Here is a 21928-nt window from a genome sequence, read left to right on the forward strand (position 1 = left end):
TTGCTAAGGGGGGGAGGGGGGAGTGCATGCTTCCGCCTCCATCTCCCCGCAGCAATAATCCTCCGGCACGGGGGCCGGCAGTCACAGTCTTAGGCTGAGTCCATAGAAGGACAGTCAGCCCTGTCATCCTCAATGAGGATGTCGAGAGGTGGCTCCCGCAGGCGTGCTGAGGCGCAGGGATTTTCAGCCGACAGCAGAACCTGTTTCTGAGCGCGCTGTTGGCTGAAAACCTCCAATCAGAGCGTAGCAGCGTCAACGTCACGGCGCCGTGGCCCAGTGACGTCAGTGCCCCGCCTCCCGATCGCGCACGCTGGTTCATGCAAATGCTCATGATTGTGCAGACGAGCCTCAGCGTCAGCGCGGCTCCCCCCTCTATGGACGCACCCTTAGGCCTGTGGCTTGTACTGTAAACAGTACGTTTTGCTACATCTGCGTGTATATATATATATATATATATATATATATATATATATATATATATATATATACATCTGCGTGTGTGAATATATATATATAGCAAATTAAAATATCACTGGTGAGCATATTCACGTCTTATATGTGTATATATACATGTAAAGTTATATTTTCTAATTATATGGGTCATGCAGAACCTGTGTATATATGTTGTCGTCACTTTTTTACACACAACACACACACTTTAAAAAAGAATCAAGCTACCCTTAAATCAGGCACAGCCCCAGTGATCTTTTCTAGCATTAAGACCAATGAACGCGTTAAAACCAGTGCGCGGGGTTACATGCATGTAAGGTAAATACACACACTATAAATGAGGCGGGAAGCCTGTTGGGCGACTGGTGCTGGCCAGGGGGAATCTTGTTGCCTTGGTGACCATCGTGGGCTCATTCCGGCTCCTCCAGAGTCCTCCAGCACCATAGAGGGCGCAGCTTTCCTATCCCCCCACCCCGTGACGTCACCGCCGGTCTGCGCGGCCGTTAGGATTTGAACTATTTAAACGGTTTTAGGCGGGAGCGGAAGCTTCGCTGTGTGACGGAGAGGGAGAGGCTGGATCTGACATACGGCGGGGAGTTGTAGATACCGGGACAGGTGAGACAAATCACGCGGAGCGTCTCTCCATTAACCCACTTTCTGCCAAAGTCACCCTACAGAGCGGCGCTCAATTAACCCCTTCCCTGCTAGAGACCATGCAGAGCGTTGCTCCATTAACCCACTATCTGCAGAGCGTTGCTCTGTTGGCCCCCCCTCCATGCAGAGCGTCGCTCTGTTGGCCCCCCTCCCTGCAGAGCGTCGCTCTGTTGGCCCCCCTCCCTGCAGAGCGTCGCTCTGTTGGCCCCCCTCCCTACATAGAGCGTCGCTCTGTTGGCCCCCCTCCCTGCAGAGCGTCGCTCTGTTGGCCCCCCTCCCTACATAGAGCGTCGCTCTGTTGGCCCCCCTCCCTGCAGAGCGTCGCTCTGTTGACCCCCCTGCCTGCAGAGCGTCGCTCTGTTGGCCCCCCTGCCTGCAGAGCGTCGCTCTGTTGGCCCCCCTGCCTGCAGAGCGTTGCTCTGTTGTCCCCCCTCCCTGCCAGGGTCCTGTAACATTACCCCCATAGCCCCTATATGTCCTTCCCTGGGGCATATTCCTGCTCTTGCCTCTGTCTCATGGGGATTTGCTGATTTTTAGATTGTCAGCTCTTCAGATCCATGTGGTCCTGTCCACATCCCCCCAGGAGCTAGTTGATGCGCCCTCACTCAGTGCCAGAGATCTCGCAGCATGTCTCGCTGATCCCCAGTATATACTGGGGAGGTGTATAACGGCAAGTCTGTACCAATCCTAGGCCAGATCTGTCCTTATATGCACATGTCAATGTTCCAAACGGTCAAACGGGTTCATTTGGTAAGTAGTTTATTGCAAAGTATGATGATACTCATTCAAAAGTCTATAAGACTCTGCCAGGGAGTGTCCAAGCAGGCTTTTTATACATTTCATTTCCTTTGTCTAAAATGTGTTACTAGGCAGATTATACTAACCACCCCTTAATTCTGCACTGGATACTGTATTCGGATATCCGACAGTCCTTCCCTCCCCCACTCTATGCAGACTGCTAAATATTATATTAAGGCTGTGCAAATGAGAACACGGCAATTTTATTACAAGTCTAGTATTTTAAAGCTGTTCTACATGTATGTGAAAGCAAAGTTTTAAAGGGCGTGTGTGGCAGGGGGGCCCTGGGAGCCGACCCTGTTGCCTTCTGAATAGGCTGCTGGTAGCAGCCCTGGCTGAGTACCCAATAAGGCTGATTTAAAGGTCCTGATGGCCAATATGAAGCCGCAATGTAATCCCTTGTGGCTTCCTATTGGCCCATGTGACGCGGGACCTTGAAACAGGATGGAGATACCGGCAGCCCCTTCTTGTAAGTATCTTGGTGAGTTGGCCCGCGCTTATAGTCCCGGTATGACGTAATCCATCGCCGTTGTAATAGCGATTTTAAGATTCTAATGTAGGAGATGGGGGCCGTGGCCGTGAGCGGTTCGCCCTCATTGGCTGAACAGCTGATGTCACGTGGCGGTCGCCGGAAAAAATCAATTTCCAGCGACTTGTCGCGCACGTGATGGATTAAATCAACTGGTTTTGACGCACCGTTGCCAGGACTATAAGCGCGGCCTAAGGGGTCCAGGAGCTGAAATTAACGTGGTTCAATCGGGAGACTCCCTGATTCTCACCTAGAGAGGAAAATTAATATTTATTTAACAAAAGGAAAAAAAAATAAATGGAGCTATTTTTTTCTTTAATTTTTAAGGAAGAAAGGAAAACAAAATGGACAAGTTTTATGCAGCAGTCCTAGCGGTTCTTATATTTTGTAACCGGGTTGGTACCAGGAGCTCCTCCAGAGCTGAACAGCATTATTTTTTGTTCAAGGAACCCCCTTCTTCCTGAGATGCTTACTGGGGAAGTTACCAGACTGTCACACCAGGGGAAACAAAATGGACATTAAAATCTTGCGTAAAGCCACAACATCATCCATTGTGGCTTTCGATGAGATTTCCATTTAAATGTCCGGGAAAAGCCAGGAGGTAGTGGCGGATCCTTCACCGATGAGTATCTTGGAATGGAAGTGTCCCCAAAACCTAAAAATTGCACGGTTAAGTGCAATCTGCCCGGAAGAGCTTGCAATCTGATATGTCATTATCGAAGTTACCACTGGGGAAGAGGGATCTGTCACAAACTGCCCACGCTGTAGATTGGAGGTTACCCAAAGGTCTTCTCCAGTGTGTGTATATACAGTGTATCCTGCAAATGGGTGACTTCTAACGACCCCTCTACCCCTGCAGGTGTCACCATGGTTGACGCGGCGTGCCCGTCCCACCTCCTGCAGCTATGCGTCCGCAAGACCGAGGAGTTTGTGAGGACGCTGGAGAACAAGCACATGGTTTGGCTGCAGGAGATAGAGGCGGAGGCCAGGAAGATGTTTAGCACGTAAGTTCAGTGGCACAGGGGGATCCTACATGGAGAGGGGGTCTGGTACACGATGGAAGGTGGGTGTCCAAAGACACAGGACTTCAGATCACCGGGGCTTAATTAAACCTCACAAAATAGCCCAGCCTATTACTGCTCTGTGAAGCGGTCATTGGGGAAGGAAATGTCTATTTTTATAATAATACTCTGTTTAAAATGGTAATTTGATGAGAATAACATCTATTTTAAGGCATTATAGAGAACTACAAAGGGCACGTTTTAGCAGTACAGTAAAAATTATCTCAGGAGAAGACACGGTTAAAGAGAAAAAAAACTGGGGTTTGTTAAATGTCATATTGTTAGAGATGGACAGGATCATAGAAACAAGAGAGAATAAACCAAATAAAATTGTGCTGGGTGAGTGATCTATTCGTGTATTTGAGATCTCTACAGTTGCAGGGGATTGTTTTATAAAACTATAAATCTGCCCAGCAAAAGCAGACAAATATGCCCACCCCAAGGTGTTGAGTAATAACGTTATAAAAGTGCCATATGTTCAAGGTTGGGACCCCTGTAACATGTATGTATTAAGTGATTTACTTTGTAAGGTACTTCAGTCCCTCTGGCAGTACAGGGGTTAAGTAGGTAGCTCTGGGTGAGCAGCTCGAGTTAGCGGTTGCTTTGAAGCAGTTGGAGGGCCGGCCGCTGGGGAGAAGATCTCACTCTGTATAATGACTTCCTCCCTCAGTGACTTCAGCGCGGAGCCGGAGCTAATGCCCAAGACCCCGTCTCAGAAGCGGCGGCGGAAAAAGAGGATGTCCATAGTGCCAGACGAGAATCTTGACCTCAACGGGCGCAGGTGAGTGAAACCTGACCGAGGAGAATGTGTAACTGGGGAAGACACAATGTGGGGCTGTATTAATTAAAGCAGCAGAAAGTAAGGGAGAAGGTGACACCCAGAACCTAAAATACTGTCTACTCCTGTTATCCTTACATACACCGACCAGGTCAAAACTGTATGTCTTGTCCTGGCGCTGCCTTTATACCGCCCCGGACTCTCCAGTAGATAGGATGCTATTGGCGGTGAGTTCACATTTCGCAGGGATGATGTGTTTTGGGAGCTTATAATTTTCAGATCTGTTTTTAGGAGAGTCCTTGCTGTAAATATGGGCGATGTATGAGGGACAAATCTCCATATAGAACTGAGACTCGTACAAAAGGGCTGTATTTACACCATTATCATGTCTCCGAGGGTCTTTCTGTTAGTCTCAGTATAAATGTTTAGCTGTATTTCAAAGTCCTGTAACACTGAGTGCTGGCTTATCCTCCCTGAGATGTCTGGCTTGTATTTGTGTCCGGTTCTAGAGCTGTTTAGCCCTGGAACTTCGTGGCGTTGGTTGGGGGAGGTAAGGTTGGGTGGGGCCTGCCAGCATGGATGGAACCTAGTGTTGTGATCTTTGTCCCTGCAGGACGTCCCGGAGGAGAATCAGTACCAACTGGAGCACATCTGTGCGCAGACACTCCACACGGATGCAGAACAAAAAAATGGATACATCAATAGAAGAGGAGACAGAACCACCAAAGAGGATGACTCGGGCACGAGTACAGGCCAGTGTCATGTACCCCCCTGTGCCGCAGAAACCTGTGCCAGAGCCTCCCTCTGAGCTGTGCCAGAGCCTGGAGGTGAACATCAGTGCACAGGACCGTCGGAGCGCGGAGTTGCATGTCTCAGAGGAGGTCCCATTCAGCACTGGGGAGCCGGCACTTGAGACTGCAGTGCCACCTGCCCCGGTCACCCCCGACACACAGGGCCGCAGTGCAGTCAAAGTGATGATTGCGGACACCTCCACCCCCAAACGGACAGCTGAAGAGGAGGTGGAGCCTGTGGACTGTACGCAGCTTTCCTCCCAGTCTGCAGGCAAGCTGGACAAGCTCTCACTAGATATCTCCGACCCCAGCAGGACGCCCACGGGATCCCGCTCTGACCGCCGCTCGGTGCGGCGCAGTCTGGTGGGGCGGCCATCAGTTAGCCGCCGAGTGTCGCTGGTCAACCAGTACTCTCTTGCCAGCAAGCGGGAGAGCATGACACGCGATGCTGTCCGAAAGTCAATGCGTCACTCGCTGTCCAAGAAGAGGGCAGCCTTGGAGACTTCGTTGGCATCACGCAGGAGCTGTAAGTGGGCAGAGCGAGCAACACTGCTAAGTGTCGGTCATATGGATCTTCACCATCCTAGTTCTGTGCCCAGTGTACTTGCATTCTGGGCCAAATGTCACATGTGTAAATGCCCACACAGTAGCCACTCTACAGGCTTAATGTGACATGAGGTAGTTTGTTTATAGCTTTCTTCTGCAGGTATCACACCATGGTCTGTCTTCACTGTCAATCGTCCCTTCTGTAACATGTCACTTGGTAATATAGACCCGACCCAAACAGGTGCTGATCACTCTGTTGTGTCCTTATGCCAGTGGTTTCCAAACTATTTTTGGTTGAGGAACCCTATGTGAAATACTGAGGAACCCCAACCCTCTAAAAGTGCGTCTGTGATCAGATGCATTGTAAATTCTTCTGTGTATTTGGTAAAAATGTTCAAATGACCTGAAAATTATAGGGAACCCTTTAGAAATGCTCAGGGAACCCAAGGGTTCCTATGAACCATGGTTGAAAACCACTGCGTTATGCCTTAGAGAGGCTAATTAGAGGATTAAACCTTGGTGTCTCCTCACCCCTCTCCTGTTTGGATATTACTTCTCTGCTCTATTGTGTCTTCACATGTGTTTATTTTCTCCCTCCCCACAGGCCAGAGCGCCATAGCATTTGTGGATGAGGACACAATTCAAGTCAGGTGAGGGAACCTCCTCGTACACGTTCTCTCCTTGTGTGGCATCCAGCGATCCGTACTTCACTAACACTCCTTCTCTTCCAGGCCTGAGCCGGTCCCCAGTGCTAAGGCTGAGGAGGTAAGAACGGATAGCTTGGGTACACAGAACCCTCCAAGTATTGGTAACCTTGAGGTGCCGTGTTCTTTACCACGCATGATCAGAGCAGCTCTTCTATGTAAATTGGTCCCCCTCCCACACTGCACAGATAAGGGACATACCATAGAGCGGTGATCTTCATGGTGTGACCATCTCTCTCCTACAGTCTCCTGATCCTCAGAGCCCCCGACGTGCTCTCCGTTCCCGAGGCTTTAAGAAAATTGCCATCAGCAACCTGCAGGACTCAGAGCAACCCCAAACAAGGGTGGCAGTGGATACAGGTGTGCTCACTATCTCTCACTGGATGCAGGGGGGCATCTGGCTGACTGCCATACAGAGCTGTGACTAGATTAGAGGAATATCCATGTCGCATGCAGATGTCCATGTGTTTCGTATGAGGGCTGTTGGTCAGTATGTGTGAAATTACAGATGGTGTGGACATGAGCTTTTTTTTACCGCTGGCCCAAATTCATCTCAGTGGGACACGATGTAGAGGACTGGGAGACTGGCAGTTAAAACAGTCATGTTCTTGGCCATAGGAACAAGGGCAGGGCGACTACTGTTTGGTATTGACCACTGCAGTGCAAAAGGGTTGTGGGGTTCTGATAATGATAACCAGCCACAACCCAGGCTATGTGAAGACCAGCGGTCATGTCCTGCAATTTAGCCATATCCCTAATACTTGGATTTTTTTTTCTGTGCTTTTAGAGACCTTGGATGCCAGTGATGATGCTCAGATTATAAGGTAGGTTCTCCCCTCCTGTCTGAGCTGCTGAGTTCTCTATGGGGGCTTCCTATCTTATCAGGCCCCCCTCTCACCTCACAGGAGGAAGAGCTACAAGCGAGCTGTGGATGAGCTCTCTGATAGGGAGGACTCTCCTCCCAGGAAGAAGACCCTGTCCCCTCCATGCCCACCCAGTAAGGTAGGACTGCAACCAAGGGGCTGAGTGGGGTGGGGGCATGTTGCCTCCTGGGGGGTTAAAGTGGTGACTACGTCTGTCCCTGCAGGTGGTGAAGCCCCTCCCTCACATGAAGAGCTTCTTGCACACGGTGCAAAAGAACCAGCTGCTGATGACTCCAGGATCCATTGGAAAGAACATCATGTTAAAATCCTTTATAAAGCGCAACACCCCCCTCAAAACAGACCCCAAGGTATGTGCGACACCTGTAGATGAGCCCCTCAATTTACTGACGCATACAGAGCAGATTCTCCTGTTGCAAGGAAACCCCCCTCGAGTTACTTTCGCCCTTTTGGCCCCTATTTAATCGTCTGGCGAGCTGCTTCCCAGAGCTGAAGACGTTGGCTCAACTGAATGAGTGTAAAATCTTCTCCCTCATGTGGAAGCGGCTTCACAGCTAATTGAATGTGTCTTGCATTAAATAGCCCAAACCGGTCTGCTAATATCTCCAGTATTCCCAGTCCTCTCCTGCCTTATCCCAATACCGCTCCGTTATACGGGAAGTTTCTGGGTGGGGGAGTCTGTATGTCTCTAGTTATACTCAGCATGTGCTTTCTTTTCTCCCTGTCTCCTTCAGATTGACGTAAGTATTTTATGACTTGTTTAGGTGCCACTGGTGCTTTTCATGTTGGTGGGGTGGGCACAGATTTCACCTGGGTGGTTGGCAGTCTTCCTCTAGGTGCTGGGCATCACTTAAAGGGTGTGAGTAACTATTAATCTGTGGGTGAGCGGCTTTGTGTCGATCTAGGATGGGTTCTGTAAGTCTCTTCCCCCCCATCTCCCCCAGGAAAAAGAGCGTCAGCGTCTGGATACTCTGCGCAAGAAAGAGGAGACGGAGCTTCAACGCAAGATGAAGATAGAGGAGGGGAAGAAGCAAAAACAGGAGGAACTGAAGCTGTGAGTGAGCCTGGACACACCCATTACTACTAGTGACACCACATACAGGGCACAGGGTTATTCCAGGCTGAGACTGCTCTGCAGGATTTACTATATGCATTGTTGATAAACCATAATAAACGAGTTTCTGCTTCACATAACGCTGCATGTAACAAGCCAGCTTTATTACTGAGGGGCCACTTCACATGGGATGTGAACGCATGAAGTGTAAACATGGACCCGAACTAGAACAGCTGACCCCATTCCATAGTACCATCAAATCCACCACCCTAACATCCGAGTAGGACTGTGCCTTGTTCTGCTTTCTCTGTGAAGGTACTTTGCATTGTTCTGCATTGCAGCACGCTCCTTTACAAGATGGTAGGGTTAGTCTTTGAACCTATAATCCCTGCAAACGCAATGAATTTTAAACTTGTGGAGCAGAGGCTGAATACCGGTGCAGACTAAAAGTCCTCATTAGGAAGGTGGGCCACTGCGCTGAAGAGCTTACAATCTTTGTATTCTCGTTGCTCTGTACCAGCCGTGTGATGCCCTGTCATGTCACAGCCATTCCCTCCTTCTCTCAGGCGTCGCGAAGAGCGGCTGCGGAAGGTGCTGCAGGCACGAGAGCGAGTGGAGCAGCTGGAGGAAGAGAAAAAGAAGAAAATGGAGCAGAAATTTGCACAGTTTGATGAGAAGAGCGAGAAGGTAACCCTCCTGGGGTGGAGAAAACGGGATAAGGGAACAGGAATTTACAGTAACCAGCAGTTAACAAAGAAACCCCAATACACATCCAATATGACTGTTTTTTTTCTCTCTCCGAGTATGGGTCAAAGGTTATCCACCTTTCGGACCTCTCGGCTACTGCGATTGTGTACTAGGACCTGCGAATTACATTTGGGTGTAATGGCTAAGCTTGAGCTGATTTGACGGGGCGCTCACTTTCAACAATTTACCATTTGACATGCGCAGTCTTGGCAAGCTGAAAACAGTCCCACCACCATATTATATATACACACAATCCCTGCAAGCTCAGAACCCAAACCCACCACAAGGCCAATAGGAGTGCTACTGGGATTGTGACTTAATACAATAAAGGACAAAAAGCCCCAATGCTACTACCAATATAATAAGGTTATATACTGATCTGTCTCCTCATAAGTAAGGGTCATTTAGTTGGTTGAATCCCACCGTATTATATATAAGTGCCAACTGGTGTGCTACTGAGACTTCAAATATACAACCGTAAACCTATTGAACTGAATGATCCATCCTGAACGCCTGTATAAATGAACGGTCCGATTTGGATGTGCGTTGGGGTTTTTGTTTACGGTTGTATATTTGTCATTTTCCTAGTTTGCACTATTAGAGATTATTGTGTTACTGGGTTTTGAGCTGGGTAAGATGTGAATCTACAGTAACCACCAGAGACGTGAGGGTCCTTCAATGACACAACTATAATTGCATGAAACAGCATTTTTAAGGAGAACACTATGCTATAGACAGATTGCAACTCTGCGGCTTTTATAGTGAGTAGGAATGAGCAGACTAGTATTGTGGGTCTGTATTTTATGTTCAGATGCATTATTTTTCCCTTCTGCCTGCCGGAGATGCTAATGCTTTGTCTTGTGGACTGTTGCTCTGCACAATTGCTGGCACATTTGGTAATTTGAATGGAAACATTGTCGCAGCATGGTTTTAGTCTGCTGTCTTGTGCTTTTACATCGCCCCTTTCTAACCCCCTCCCCCAACGCACACACCCCCCCTCCCCCCCCCCCCCGCGGATAAGTCTCTCCAGTGTGATGCCACGGTGCCTTTGCTCATTCCATGTCCGTCTCAGGTGCGAGAGGATCGTCTGGCAGAGGAGAAAGCCAAGAAAAAAATCACAGCCAAGAAACAGGAGGAGATGGAGAGCAGGCGGAGGCAGGAGGAGGATGCGCGGAGATTGAAAGCAAAACAGATGGTGAGATGGATGGGGCTCTCTTACATATGGGGTCCTGCCGGTTTCATGTTGGCAGAGCCCTGAAGCAATATCTCTTCCCCTCCCCGCGGTACAGGAGGAAGAGGAACGCAGGCAACAAGAGATGATCCAGAGGAAGCGTGATGAGGAGGATCAGGAGAGGCAGAAGAAAATTGCAGACGCCAAGAGACTGGCAGAGCAGCGGCAAGCGGAACAAGAGCGCGAACGGCAGAGAGAACAGCAACTGGCAGCTGAGAAGGTGCAAGAGCGTCTCCAGGCCGAGAGGTGAGACCCCCTGCTACCTGTGTGGGAGATATTTAGCAGACCCCTCTGGAATTGAAGTGGTTAACCTGCATTTAGCTTTCTTCCTCCTGGCTGCTCACATCACATTGACATGTCTTCTCTGGTGTCACAGGGAGCGCGCAGAGAAGGAAAAGGCTCTGCAGCTGCAGAGGGAGTTGGAGCGCACAGCGCAGGAGAAGGAGCAGCAGCGCAGAGAGGCGGAGGAGCGCAAGAGGGTGAGTGCTGCTCTTGGGACTAGGAATAATTTTCCCGAAAAATAAACTCGTTACACCTCGTGTCCAAGCTGCAAATTGGAAACCGCTTCTCTGCAGGCGGTTACTTTTGAAACTGATCTGTGGTTTTGTTTTTTTTAAACTTATTTTTATTAGGCTTTTCAAACATAAATGGGAAGGGAAAGGATACAAAAAGAATAAAAAGGAGGGGGTACAACCATTTTGTATCAAATTTCTTACAAACAGTCACATTTACATATGATGCAACATTTGATAAACATTATTTTACACTCGGCACTCCCATACCCTCTCTCCTTCTGAGATCACACCCCTATCCAGCATCCCAGTGACCCCTACCCAACATCCCAGGGACCCCAGACCCTATCATACTTCCTTGTGGTAGGATTCAGGAGTGAGGTAAGTTTCTCTATTAATTGAACATCATTAACCCTTCTAATCTCTCTTCTAGAGGGCAGGAGTGTCTTTCCACGCCACTGCCACAGTGCATCTTGCCGCCGTTAGAATATGCAAAATCAATTTAAATGTATGGTGGTTCACATCTCCCATGGGTTTAGCCAGAATAATTAGGGTTGGATCTAGCGGAATCTTAATATCCATCACATCCTTTAAGGGTTTCAGAACTGTCCTCCAGTACGTCTGCATTACTGGACCACAATCTGACCACATCCCCTCCCAACATCCATCAGAGGTCCCCGGAAACATCTGCTTTAATCTTTTGGAGGTGTAATTCCAACATAACACAATTTTATATATATATTCTCTTTTGTTACCGTACATAGAGGTTTTACCCGCATTCTCCCATATATCTTCCCAGTCCTCTTTTTTCAGTATGGGAATCCACAGCCCACTTGTCCATATATTTATGGGCTGGGGTATCTTTTTTTTTTTTTTTTTGAGGTTAAACCCTGGTAAAGAGATTGTCAGACCTCTTTGATATTTTTTGTTTTACATAAATCTTCAAATCGTGTATATCTAGGAAATTCCTCATCAAAAAAAACCCCTGTCGGTGTCGTACCTGTATATACCTAAACAACTTAATTTGGGGTAGACCGTACTTTCTCATCAGTTCCTCAAACGACCTTGGCTTGTTTTTCTAACATCTCCCACCTCCAGAATCCCTTTGTCTCCATATTTCACAAGCCCTGACCCTGAAAACCTGGGATAAACCCTGGATTACCGAACTGGGGTGTGAGCCTAGGAGTTGACATAACCTTATACTTCTCTTTTGCCATCTGCCAAATTTTCAGAGTACATCCAATTACTGCCGGCTCAGGCTGTCTCTCGGGCCCAGTCCCAGAGCCTGACCATAATAAAGACAGTCCAACCGGGTTTTTGAGTGAGCTCTCCAAATCCACCAAGGCATAGACCCCTCATTTTTCATGAGACTATATATAATATTTTAGGATATTTGGAACAGCCATACCACTTCCTTGGCGTCCAACATAATTGACCTGGCTACTCTCAACATAATTGACCTGGCTACTCTCGGCTGTTTGTTTCCAAATTGCATAATTCGATTCTGAATTTTTTTATATTTTAATGCGGAACAGATATCAGTAATGTCTGAAAATACAGAAGTCTAGGGAGGATATTCATCTTAACTGCGGTTATACGCCCTATCCGGGAAATAGTGAGAATTCCAGGCTTATAAATCTTCTTTTTATTTATCTTTGAGAAAAGGTCAGGGTAATTATTATATTTATATAATAAGTTATAGTCTCTGGTAAGATCAATCCCCAGGTACTTCAAATGTTTTTTTTTTCCATTTATAGTCAAAGTACCGTTTATGAACCTCAACCTCCTTTTCAGTTAACGTCAAATTTAGAGCTTCCGACTTTCCCATATTAACTTTATTCCCAGACAGCTCACCAAATTCCCGGAGAGTGGTTTGCTTGTTCAGGAGACGTCAATTGGTTAGATATAGTAAGAATATTATCTGCAAACAACGATCTTTTATAGCACTCGTCTTTTATTTTAATCCCATTTATGTTGGGGAGGATCTGATAGTGACCGCGAGAGGTTCAATTGTCAAGGGGAGAAAGGGGCGCACCCCTGCCTGGTCACAGTCTTGATTGTTCTCAGATTTTCTCCCCTCCACCTGGAATCTTCAGGGTGGCTGTTGGCCACTGATAGAGGGCACGAACCCTCTGGGGGAAAAAGAACCCCTTGACACACCTGGAAAATCCAAATGCCTCTATCGTTTTATCCACAAAATCGCACCTTGTCCTATCAAACACCTTCTCAGCATCTAGGCTCAGCAACATGGCTTTCAGTTTAGACTTGTCTGGTCAATAACAAACATTTTTCTTGTTATCTGACTTTTGGCGTTCGCTCACAAATCCCACCTGATCTTGGTGAATTAGTCTGGGAAGTATTGGATTCAACCTGTTGGCCAAAATGTTACTATAGCTTTTCAGATCCGTATTAAGCAGCGAGATTGGCCTGTAGCTACCACAACATAAAGGGTCCTTTCCCTCTTTAGGGATCACCACTATATTGGGCGTCATCTGTGGGGGGGATTTGTTTTCCGCTGAGAATCATTAAATAAATCCAGCAGACGAGGCCCTAGAATTCCTATAACATTTTTATAATACAAATTTGAAAAACCATCTTGGCCGACAGCCTTCGGTGGTTTTAAAGAGCTGACCGCCCTCCCCAGCTCTACCTGGGTTATTTTTGCATTTAAAATATTATGATCTTCCTCTGTCAATTTAGGGAGGTTACAATCTCTCAAATACTCACTGCAGTTGCTTCCACTCATACAGAGGTAACAGGAAGGGTTCACAGTTTGTGTTAGGACCTGGATTTTTGGTTTACCTTGATGTTTTGGTATACAGGCTTACGACGCTTTGGCCAAAGGGTTTAACTAAAAAAACAAGTAATTACTATTATTTTTCAAGTATTTAAACTTTATACTTATTACCATATATGTTTTGTCAATTTGATGTAGCATTGGGCACCCATGTCTTCTGTTGCTCTCAAATACTCAGTCTGGGCTAAGCCCGGGGTTTTGGCATTTGGGGTTGAATTATCTAGATCGTAAAGTTCTGTATGAAATTTAGCAAATTCCTCTGCATTCCTCGAGGGGTTGTAAGTCACTCCTCCACCTTTTATCCTAATAGCGGGAACCAAGGCCCTCGACCTGATCCCTCTAAGTTTGTGTGCCAATAAGCGATCCGCCTTATCTCCCTTGTCATAATAAATCAGGATAGTCCCCTTAAGGGCCTTCTCTACACCCTCCAGTTGTAACCTCTTGAGTTCCTCTCTAGCCTGACTCAAAATCTTATCAATTTTCCTCAATAGGGTTTTTTTTTTTGTGAGCTTTCCAACTTTATAATTTTTCCTGTTAAATATTTTTGTTCCATTTTTATTCTTTCTGTATGACGCTATTGAGATGAGCTGTCCTCTAATCGTGGCTTTATGTGCCTCTCCTAAAATTGCTGTTTCTACAGACCCATTATTGGTCCGAAAATAATTTAAGTGCGCCTCCAATTTGTGTACTAATATCCGAGTAATTTAGAAATGAATTGTTCATCCTCCAATGAAATGATTGAGCCTTGGCGAATGGAGGGTCAAACATAATTGCCACCGGAGCGTGATCCGACCATGTGATAGGCCCAATATCTGAGTGAACCAATACTTCCAGAATATTTGGGGTTACAAATATATTATCGATTCTGGAGTACGAGTCAGAGTAATCTCTCTGCCCTTTGTGAGCAACGCCAGGCATCCCAGCAGGCCAAATTCTTTGATTGGCAATCTAAATTTCTTTGCTACGCTATGTCATTGCAGAGACTGCCCTGGATGTGTGGACTTGGCAACATTCGGGTCCAGAACATATTAAAATCACCTACTAAAATAAGTAACTGTTCTTGGTTATTTCCCATAGACTCCAATGTTTCCCTTAAAGTCAATTTGTCCCTCGTTGGGCGTGTATATATTCACTAGAGTAATATGTAGGCCTGAGTGAAGACCATGGACCACAAGTGACCTCCCTCCTTGGTCTCTCTTAACCTCCAATGTCTAGAACGGGATATCCTGTTTTATCAAAATCGCAACCCCCCTTTTCTTGCTAGTAAAAGACGAATAAAATGCTACAGGGTATGTCACGCTAAGTGTTTGGGGGTTCCTGGGTGTCAATGCGTCTCTAGCAGAAAAACAATATCTGCTTTCAGTTTCCTAAATTCTTTTAGGGCCTGTCTACGCTTACCATGTCTATGCAGGCCCTTAACATTCAGGGACACCAAATGCAATGGCACTTGACTAGCCATTCCCGCTGTCAGATCTGTCCCGTGAAAGTTGTGCTCGAAAAACTTTAATGGTTGTGGTGGACAAATGGGGGAAAAAGAAAAAAGGGAGGGAACTTTCCCACTTTGTGAACTAGGGAAATAACAAAAACAGCAGCAAAAATTAAATTATAAAGTAAGATGAGTTTAACCAGCCGCTCATCCCAATTTTGCAGCCAGACCCTACATGGTCTGGAGGGCATATGACCCTACTGAGGACGCCCTGGCATCAAGCATGCAGGTCACCCTCCCACTCCACGCACCCCGCCCCTGCTATCTCGACCTGATCGCACCTACGCCATAGCCTGGTCCGAATATTGATGCTTAATAAGTACAACAATTCCTACCAACTGAGGAACACAAACATATAACTTTTCATACTATAATAGTACTATAGGTGTAGCAATCTGATTAATTTTGGGTACAAATTGATCTTGTCCTTAAATAGAGCATATCATTGTTTCTGTAACCTGGGTACCAATGTGGTGCAACCCCTCTCCCTCCCCCCCCCCCCCAACAAAAAGAACAAAAACTGTTGCTTCATAGTCTTTGGGCCGAGGCCAACTCGCCCACCACCCGGGCTCCCTATCCGCTCATTTACTCAGGCAATGGGCAGCGGACTCCAGATCATGGATAAAACTGTCCCTATAATAGAATATAAAAAACAAAGGGAAACAGGGAGAAGAGAAACAAAGCTACAGTTCAAATGTAGATTTCTTTGGGCTGGCACTTGTTGCCAGCTCATCGGCAAGGGGTACCACCGCGGACCCCTACTCAGAGGAACTCAGTGGGGCCCCTTCAAAAACATAGCCGAGCTTGACTCCTTTCCGGGCCATCGCCCCCTCGGTTGGTTGTTCATCCTCTGTATTTTCACCACAAGATCCTCATTGCCGATCTGATCTATCCTTTGGGGTCAGATTTAACGCTGATTAGAAAAGAAGCAGATTCCTCAGGGTAACAAATCGAGATTATGTTTACCCTCGTGGTTGACTATAAGACAGGACGGCCCACCGATACCAAATCCCCTTTTCCTTAAGTATCGCTGCCAGTGTTGCTAGTCTCTGTGACCGCCTCTCCCTCCCCTCTGGCCCATGTGCCTGCCTCTCTATCGCCCAGTCTGGGGTGTTACTACGCGCTTTCTCTTCCCCCCGCCCCCCGTCACAGACTGTACCTGGCTGAAACGGGAGAGATCCGGGATCTCCGGCTTCCCGTCCTTCCTGAGGGGTATCTCCGCTACTTCCCCGTCTGCTGCTGCGGCCCGCAGATCTCAAAAAGGTGCCGCTCGGTGGTTCTATTGGCTTATACTGGCAGAGTGCACGGAGCCACCTTAGCAAACGTCACACGTGCCCCAATCTGTGTTTTTCTGATGGAAAAGTTCACACATTTCAGCCAGTGTCGGTGTAATGCAGCCTCCACTCCGTGGGTTAATGCTTCAATTTCCTAGTGGGTTTTGCAGATAAAACTTGTAATGTTTGTGTAGGAATAAGCTCTGAATTGCAATACATGACTGTTGGTACAGCTTGTTCTGTTGGATACAGAATGAGATATACATATAATTGTTCCTGTATCCCTCCTTCCTGTGTCCATCTTAATCCGCAGTTCTTTACTCCTCGCTGATGTACATATTTACCACTACATCAATACTTAGTAATGTCTGAAGTGACATAAGTGTAGAGCAGGGGTGCGCACACTTCCTGCCTGCTCTCCCCGTGTTGCGCCCCCCCTTACCTCTAATGCGGCGTCAAATGACACGCGGTTGATGTCACGTCACCCTGCGGCGTCATTTGAAGCCGCATTACCGTGGAGACTGAACCCTGGTAAATTACAAAGACTCACCTGTTAAGATGGCCGCCTGAAGCAAAACAGCCTTAACTTCCATATTTAACTGCACAGAAGCAGCGTGAAGTAGCAGGTCAATGTGAGGGGCCCCTAGAGATGCCTCAATGGGGGATATAATGCAATAAGAACAGAGATGTATACGTATAAATATTCAACATGCAAAGACTTTTTGGCCCATCTAGTATCGTCATTTTGTAGTCTGGGACGCTCTGGGTGGTGAACACCTCACTCACTGCCTTATGTGTGGTTTCAGGAAGAGAAACGTCTGGAACAAGATCTGGAGAAACTGCGGAAAGAGCAGGAGGCGTTGAGGCTACGGGAGGAGCAGGAGATCAAGGCAAAGGAGCAGCAAGCAGTCCCCAACACTCCAGTGATGAATGTTACAGTGGATATCCAGGTGAGGACATGTCACTGTAAGGGGGGGAAGGGAGAGGGAGGGAGATCCCACTCCGTGTCTCACTGCCCTGTCCTTCCTCAGAAAACTCCAGTCTGTGAATCCTATGAGATGACTCCAAAGAGCTACAAACCATATGCGCCCAAAATCGACGAGAACTACGGAATGGACCTGAACAGCGATGATTCCACTGACGACGAGAGTCAACCTCGCAAACCCATCCCACCCTGGGCCTCAGGTGAGTGAGGTGTTGAGGGAGGGGATGTACCAGAGGGCTGTGCTGTGAGGAGCAAGAGGTTTGATGGAGGGCTGTGAGTGAGGGGGTATACGATGGGGTAAGTATGCAGCTCTCTAGACTGCCTTGCAGGTGGTGTAGGAAAGCATGCTCAATATTAATAGAAATCAATGGTCCCAATGAAGTCTGTGTGTGGTAAAGCATTATGTAGTCCTGTATGGACTACACTTCTCTAGAATCCACGTACCAGCACTGATTGTAGTAAACTACATGGGTTATTAAATGCTACCAGTAGCGACGTTTCAGTACCTAAAGGACCTTACCCAGAAGAGTTGCGGAGCAAGGTATTTGTGCCCTGGGCAAGTGCCACAAATGACTTTCCATCCCTCCCCCCCTTGCAGGGGGCTGTTGAGAGGCCTCCCTGTGCATGCATGGGGAGGGTAAGGAAGCGACACAGTGGGCCGCCCGACTGCCTTTTTTCATAACAATGCCACCCAAACAGCACTTGTTGGCCGAGCAAGTGAGTGATATCTGTGCCCAGGGCAGCTCCTCTGCCTCTGCTCAGCAGTATCAGTACCCAGCCTGACATTTTGGATTACAAATGATTGCTCTGTTTTACAGCGTTTCTCCTGTCTGGAACTTTTTATCCTTTGGAAGCATCTATATACAGTATCCTACTAAATGTTTTGGCTTCTTGATTAACCCTTGCTTACAGGGACTGGCTGATTTTCAGTCTTCATCCACAGATCAAACAAAAGCATACATGTTCTGTCCCTCCATGTCAGCGCATGACCTGAGGTATCCCTCATGCTCCTCCCAGCTGAGGTAGGACACAGAACACCTGACTCTGAGACCTATATCAGCTGCCCTCTAGTCTCGGCTCAGTTCTGTGGCCGTGCATTATTGTTTATTTTTTATCTGATGCCGCTCCCTGTCAAGTTTTCAGGTGGGTGGAACTCTACGTCCCAGCAATTATGGCAGTACACGTCACCGGATTACTTGAGCTGTCTATAGACCCAGGTGAAGGCTCACTGGATTAATAGATATTCCAGAAGATCCTAGTGAAATGGGGAAGACATCAATAAACTTGATGGCAACAAGTGTGTGTGTGTGTGTGTGTGTGTTTCCAACGCCCCAAGATGTAGACTTTCCAACACTGGATTGGAATTATCCACTAGTCCATGTATTTTCACCAAAACTGCTGATCCAGAAGACTCTAGAAAGGATCATTGATAAACTAGAAAGCAATTTGTGGTAGCACCAAGAAGACCATAGTTTAGCGCTGATAAAAATGTGTCTGGCAGAACCATGGCCACTTCTGAGGAATCCTGGGCTTCTGACACAGAGCCTATTATCCCATGGGCCTGGAGACAGGGTGATTCTAATGCATCATGGGATTTTGCAGTGTCTGGTACTCTGATGAAGCCAGAAACCTGATTATTATTTTTTTTAACTGCCAGAATATACTGCAGAATCTGGAGGATTTGATGAGACGTGGTGTGCTAATTACATTTGATATCCTGGATTTTCTAAAAGGAAAGGTTCAAGGGCCTCAGCTGCTCTTCACTAAAGTTTAAGGAAGCTGCATTTGGAAGATTTTTCCAAAAGCCACTGGCCATTCAAATATATTAAGGAGTTCATCAGTGCCACTGGCAAGGTCCGACCCAGATTCAAGGATCCAGTACCGCTTTGGGAAATGTAGTCCTTCAAGCTTTGCAGAAGCCGCTTTTTAAACCACTACAATCCAATGTCTAAAGTGGCTAACATTAAAGACTATCTTCCCAACAGCCGTCACATTGTGGCATGATGTGACATTCTGTATTTTTCATCAGGATAAGGGTTTTCTTAATGCCTTTTTTCCATGCCAAAGTAGTCTTACTTTATCACATTAATCAGATGCTGGTCATTTTTTGTCCTAACCCCAAGAACTCAAAGTAGCAATCTTATATCTTGGATGTAGTGAGCGCATTAAAAACCTAGCCTCCCAGATCAGAGGAATTAAGGAAGACTAGAAGCTTTTTCATCTTATTTGCAGCACCTCCAAACGGTAAATCGGCCACAATATCGAAATGGATAAAATGCTGCTTATGGAAACGTACAAGGCATTGGCGCTGGCGACTCCACATACCATTCAAGGTCATTCTACAAGAGCAAAGGACATCTTGGATAATGAAACAGGATGCATCAGCAGAAACAAGAAACAAGTCTGCAAAACATCAAATGCATGTCATCAGAAGCAGTGTTTGGGAGAGGTTCTCCAGGCGGCTGTATCATTATTTACCAAGGGCAACAGCTTTAAGACTTTCCCTCTTATGCGCTGACATGGAGGGACATAACTTTTTTTTTACCATTAATCTCCTTCTGTTCCCTCCGTGGCAGCACATAGGTGGTTCCCACTCTATTGGGTTTTCTTTGTAGGATTTTGTTACCTCGTCCTATCATTGCTTATTACGAGAGGATTATGGTAGATAGGCGAATGGTAAACTTGGCCAGACTTACAACTGACCCGAGACCAAATGAGGAGGGCTCATAGGTCTCAATAACCTGGTGTTCTGTGTCCTACCTCAGCTGGGAGGAGTATATCACTCCTGTCATGCACTGCCATGGATGTACCAGGAGAAATGAACAGCAAGATGTTTCAGTTTGTCCAGTTGGAACAAACTAGTGACAAGATATTAATCAGTGTTTGATTCAATTTGCACTATATCTGTTTGAACAATTATAAATATTGCTATTCATATTTTAGATTGTCTTGGCATTAATCTCTTGGTCTAGTGCACTGGTTTTCAACTAGGATTCTGCAAGCACCCCTCAGGGGTTCTGCATCCGCCAGGGGGGGAGGGTCAGAGCTGGGACAACTCTCCCATTCTGTCCCAGGTCTGACGGTGTGGCGACACCCCCAGCCAGCAACAGCAGCCGCCCGATCACTGCTATACTTCATCTGCCTGTTCCTGTTGGCGCTGCTGACGAGGGAGAGAGGAATTTGAGAGGGGAGACGGGGGAGTGGTTGTGTGGTGACGGGAGGGGGCGAGAGCTGGGTTGAGATTCCCCTGAATTTCAAAATTGAATTCTGGGGTTCCCTAACCAAAAAAGGTTGAAAACCCACTGGTCTAGTGTTTTTTGCAGCTACTTTTTTTTTGTTTTTTGGTCAGTGTTGTGTACTTAATCACAGAAATTATTTTGAATTCCTACCTTTAGTGTCTTACTGTGTTTGTTTCATTGTGATTCTGTCTACTCTACTGCTACATTTTGCTTTATTACACGCTTTCATTTGATTTGTAACATTTGTATTCCACTGGTTGTGACTGTTTTAGACACTAACACCAACAGGTGTGGTTTTTTTTCTCCCCCACCTGATTGCATTTTTTATTTGGTTACCTAGCAACAACGCTTTGCTACAAACTGGTTTTCACCCACAAATGTAGATGTTCTTTTTGTTACGATGGTGATCACACACATTAGTTCCAGTCCAGATGTTTCAGCCCACATGGGTATAATTTGATCAATGTTTGCTTCAATTAGTGCTGCTACATTGTCTATGGTGTATAATGCATATTTCTTGTTCACAGGCTGTGATGTGGATATACCATGTTTTGTTCAGGGATAAGGGATATGCTATACCATGCTCATTCTTGCCCTGGGCCCCCTGTAACTCCCTTCTCTCTGCCCACAGGTGCCCTGCTGACCCAGGCCATGCACCAGCAATACTATAACCCACTAGATGTTCGCCGATTGTGTGGCCCCATCGAGAACCCAAAGCTGGAGGAAATGTTTTCTAAGAGCAAACCACGCTTCTTCAAGCGCACCAGCTCTGCGGTCTGGCACTCGCCCCCACTGGGCAGCAACAGACTCGCTGTGACCCACGGGCTCAAAAAATACTGAGCCGGGGAGCACAGACTTGTGCCCCCTCCCAGACTACTGCACGCTGCTCCTCTCCAATGTCTCTCCCAAACCCCCCTCCCTTCTGAATGTCTGTCCTGTGTTTTTATTCTGTTGTAACTGGCTATCTATGTTTTGTATTGTAGACATGTCATTTTGAAAATAAAATTTGAGTATGGGGAAGAAGTGTCTCCATCTTATCAGGGATGTGTATGCCTTTCAGTGCCCTTTTGACATACCTTTCACAGAGGCCCTTACAACATACCAAGTACATCACAGGGAAAATGCTGTCTTCTCTCTCCTTTACCCCATATGCAGTACAAACAAATGGGATTAAGCCCTGCTCACCTCACATCAGCCATTGGTCTAGCTAGGCAATAGACAGAAGGCTGCATAATACCTGCAAAAACACATTTTTGCAGGGAGGGGACCTTGTACTGGCATGGAGGGACTAGAAGAAAGGGAGCGATTTTGTAAATGGGTAAGAATAACGCCACTGCTCCATCCTGATCTACATGGGAAGCACCACTTCCACTTTGGAGTCAATGTATATTGGAAGATAGGTTCCTGTAAC

At 46.8% G+C, this 21928-nt stretch overlaps 1 protein-coding gene across 1 annotated transcript; it reads left to right on the plus strand.

The window, feature by feature from the left end:
* Positions 1-929: 929 nt before the first annotated feature.
* On the plus strand, positions 930-21540 carry INCENP (inner centromere protein). The gene is made up of 18 exons (XM_075566982.1): positions 930-1065; positions 3291-3435; positions 4163-4273; positions 4884-5587; positions 6212-6257; positions 6339-6372; positions 6557-6671; positions 7099-7135; positions 7217-7313; positions 7399-7542; positions 8137-8246; positions 8813-8933; positions 10066-10188; positions 10283-10470; positions 10601-10703; positions 17100-17243; positions 17325-17478; positions 21149-21540. The coding sequence occupies exons 2-18, from the start codon at positions 3299-3301 to the stop codon at positions 21355-21357; spliced, it is 2577 nt and encodes an 858-aa protein (XP_075423097.1). The 5' UTR covers positions 930-1065; positions 3291-3298; the 3' UTR covers positions 21358-21540.
* Positions 21541-21928: the final 388 nt, after the last annotated feature.

Source organism: Ascaphus truei, chromosome 12 (assembly GCF_040206685.1).
Source record: "Ascaphus truei isolate aAscTru1 chromosome 12, aAscTru1.hap1, whole genome shotgun sequence".
Lineage (NCBI taxonomy): Eukaryota > Metazoa > Chordata > Amphibia > Anura > Ascaphidae > Ascaphus > Ascaphus truei.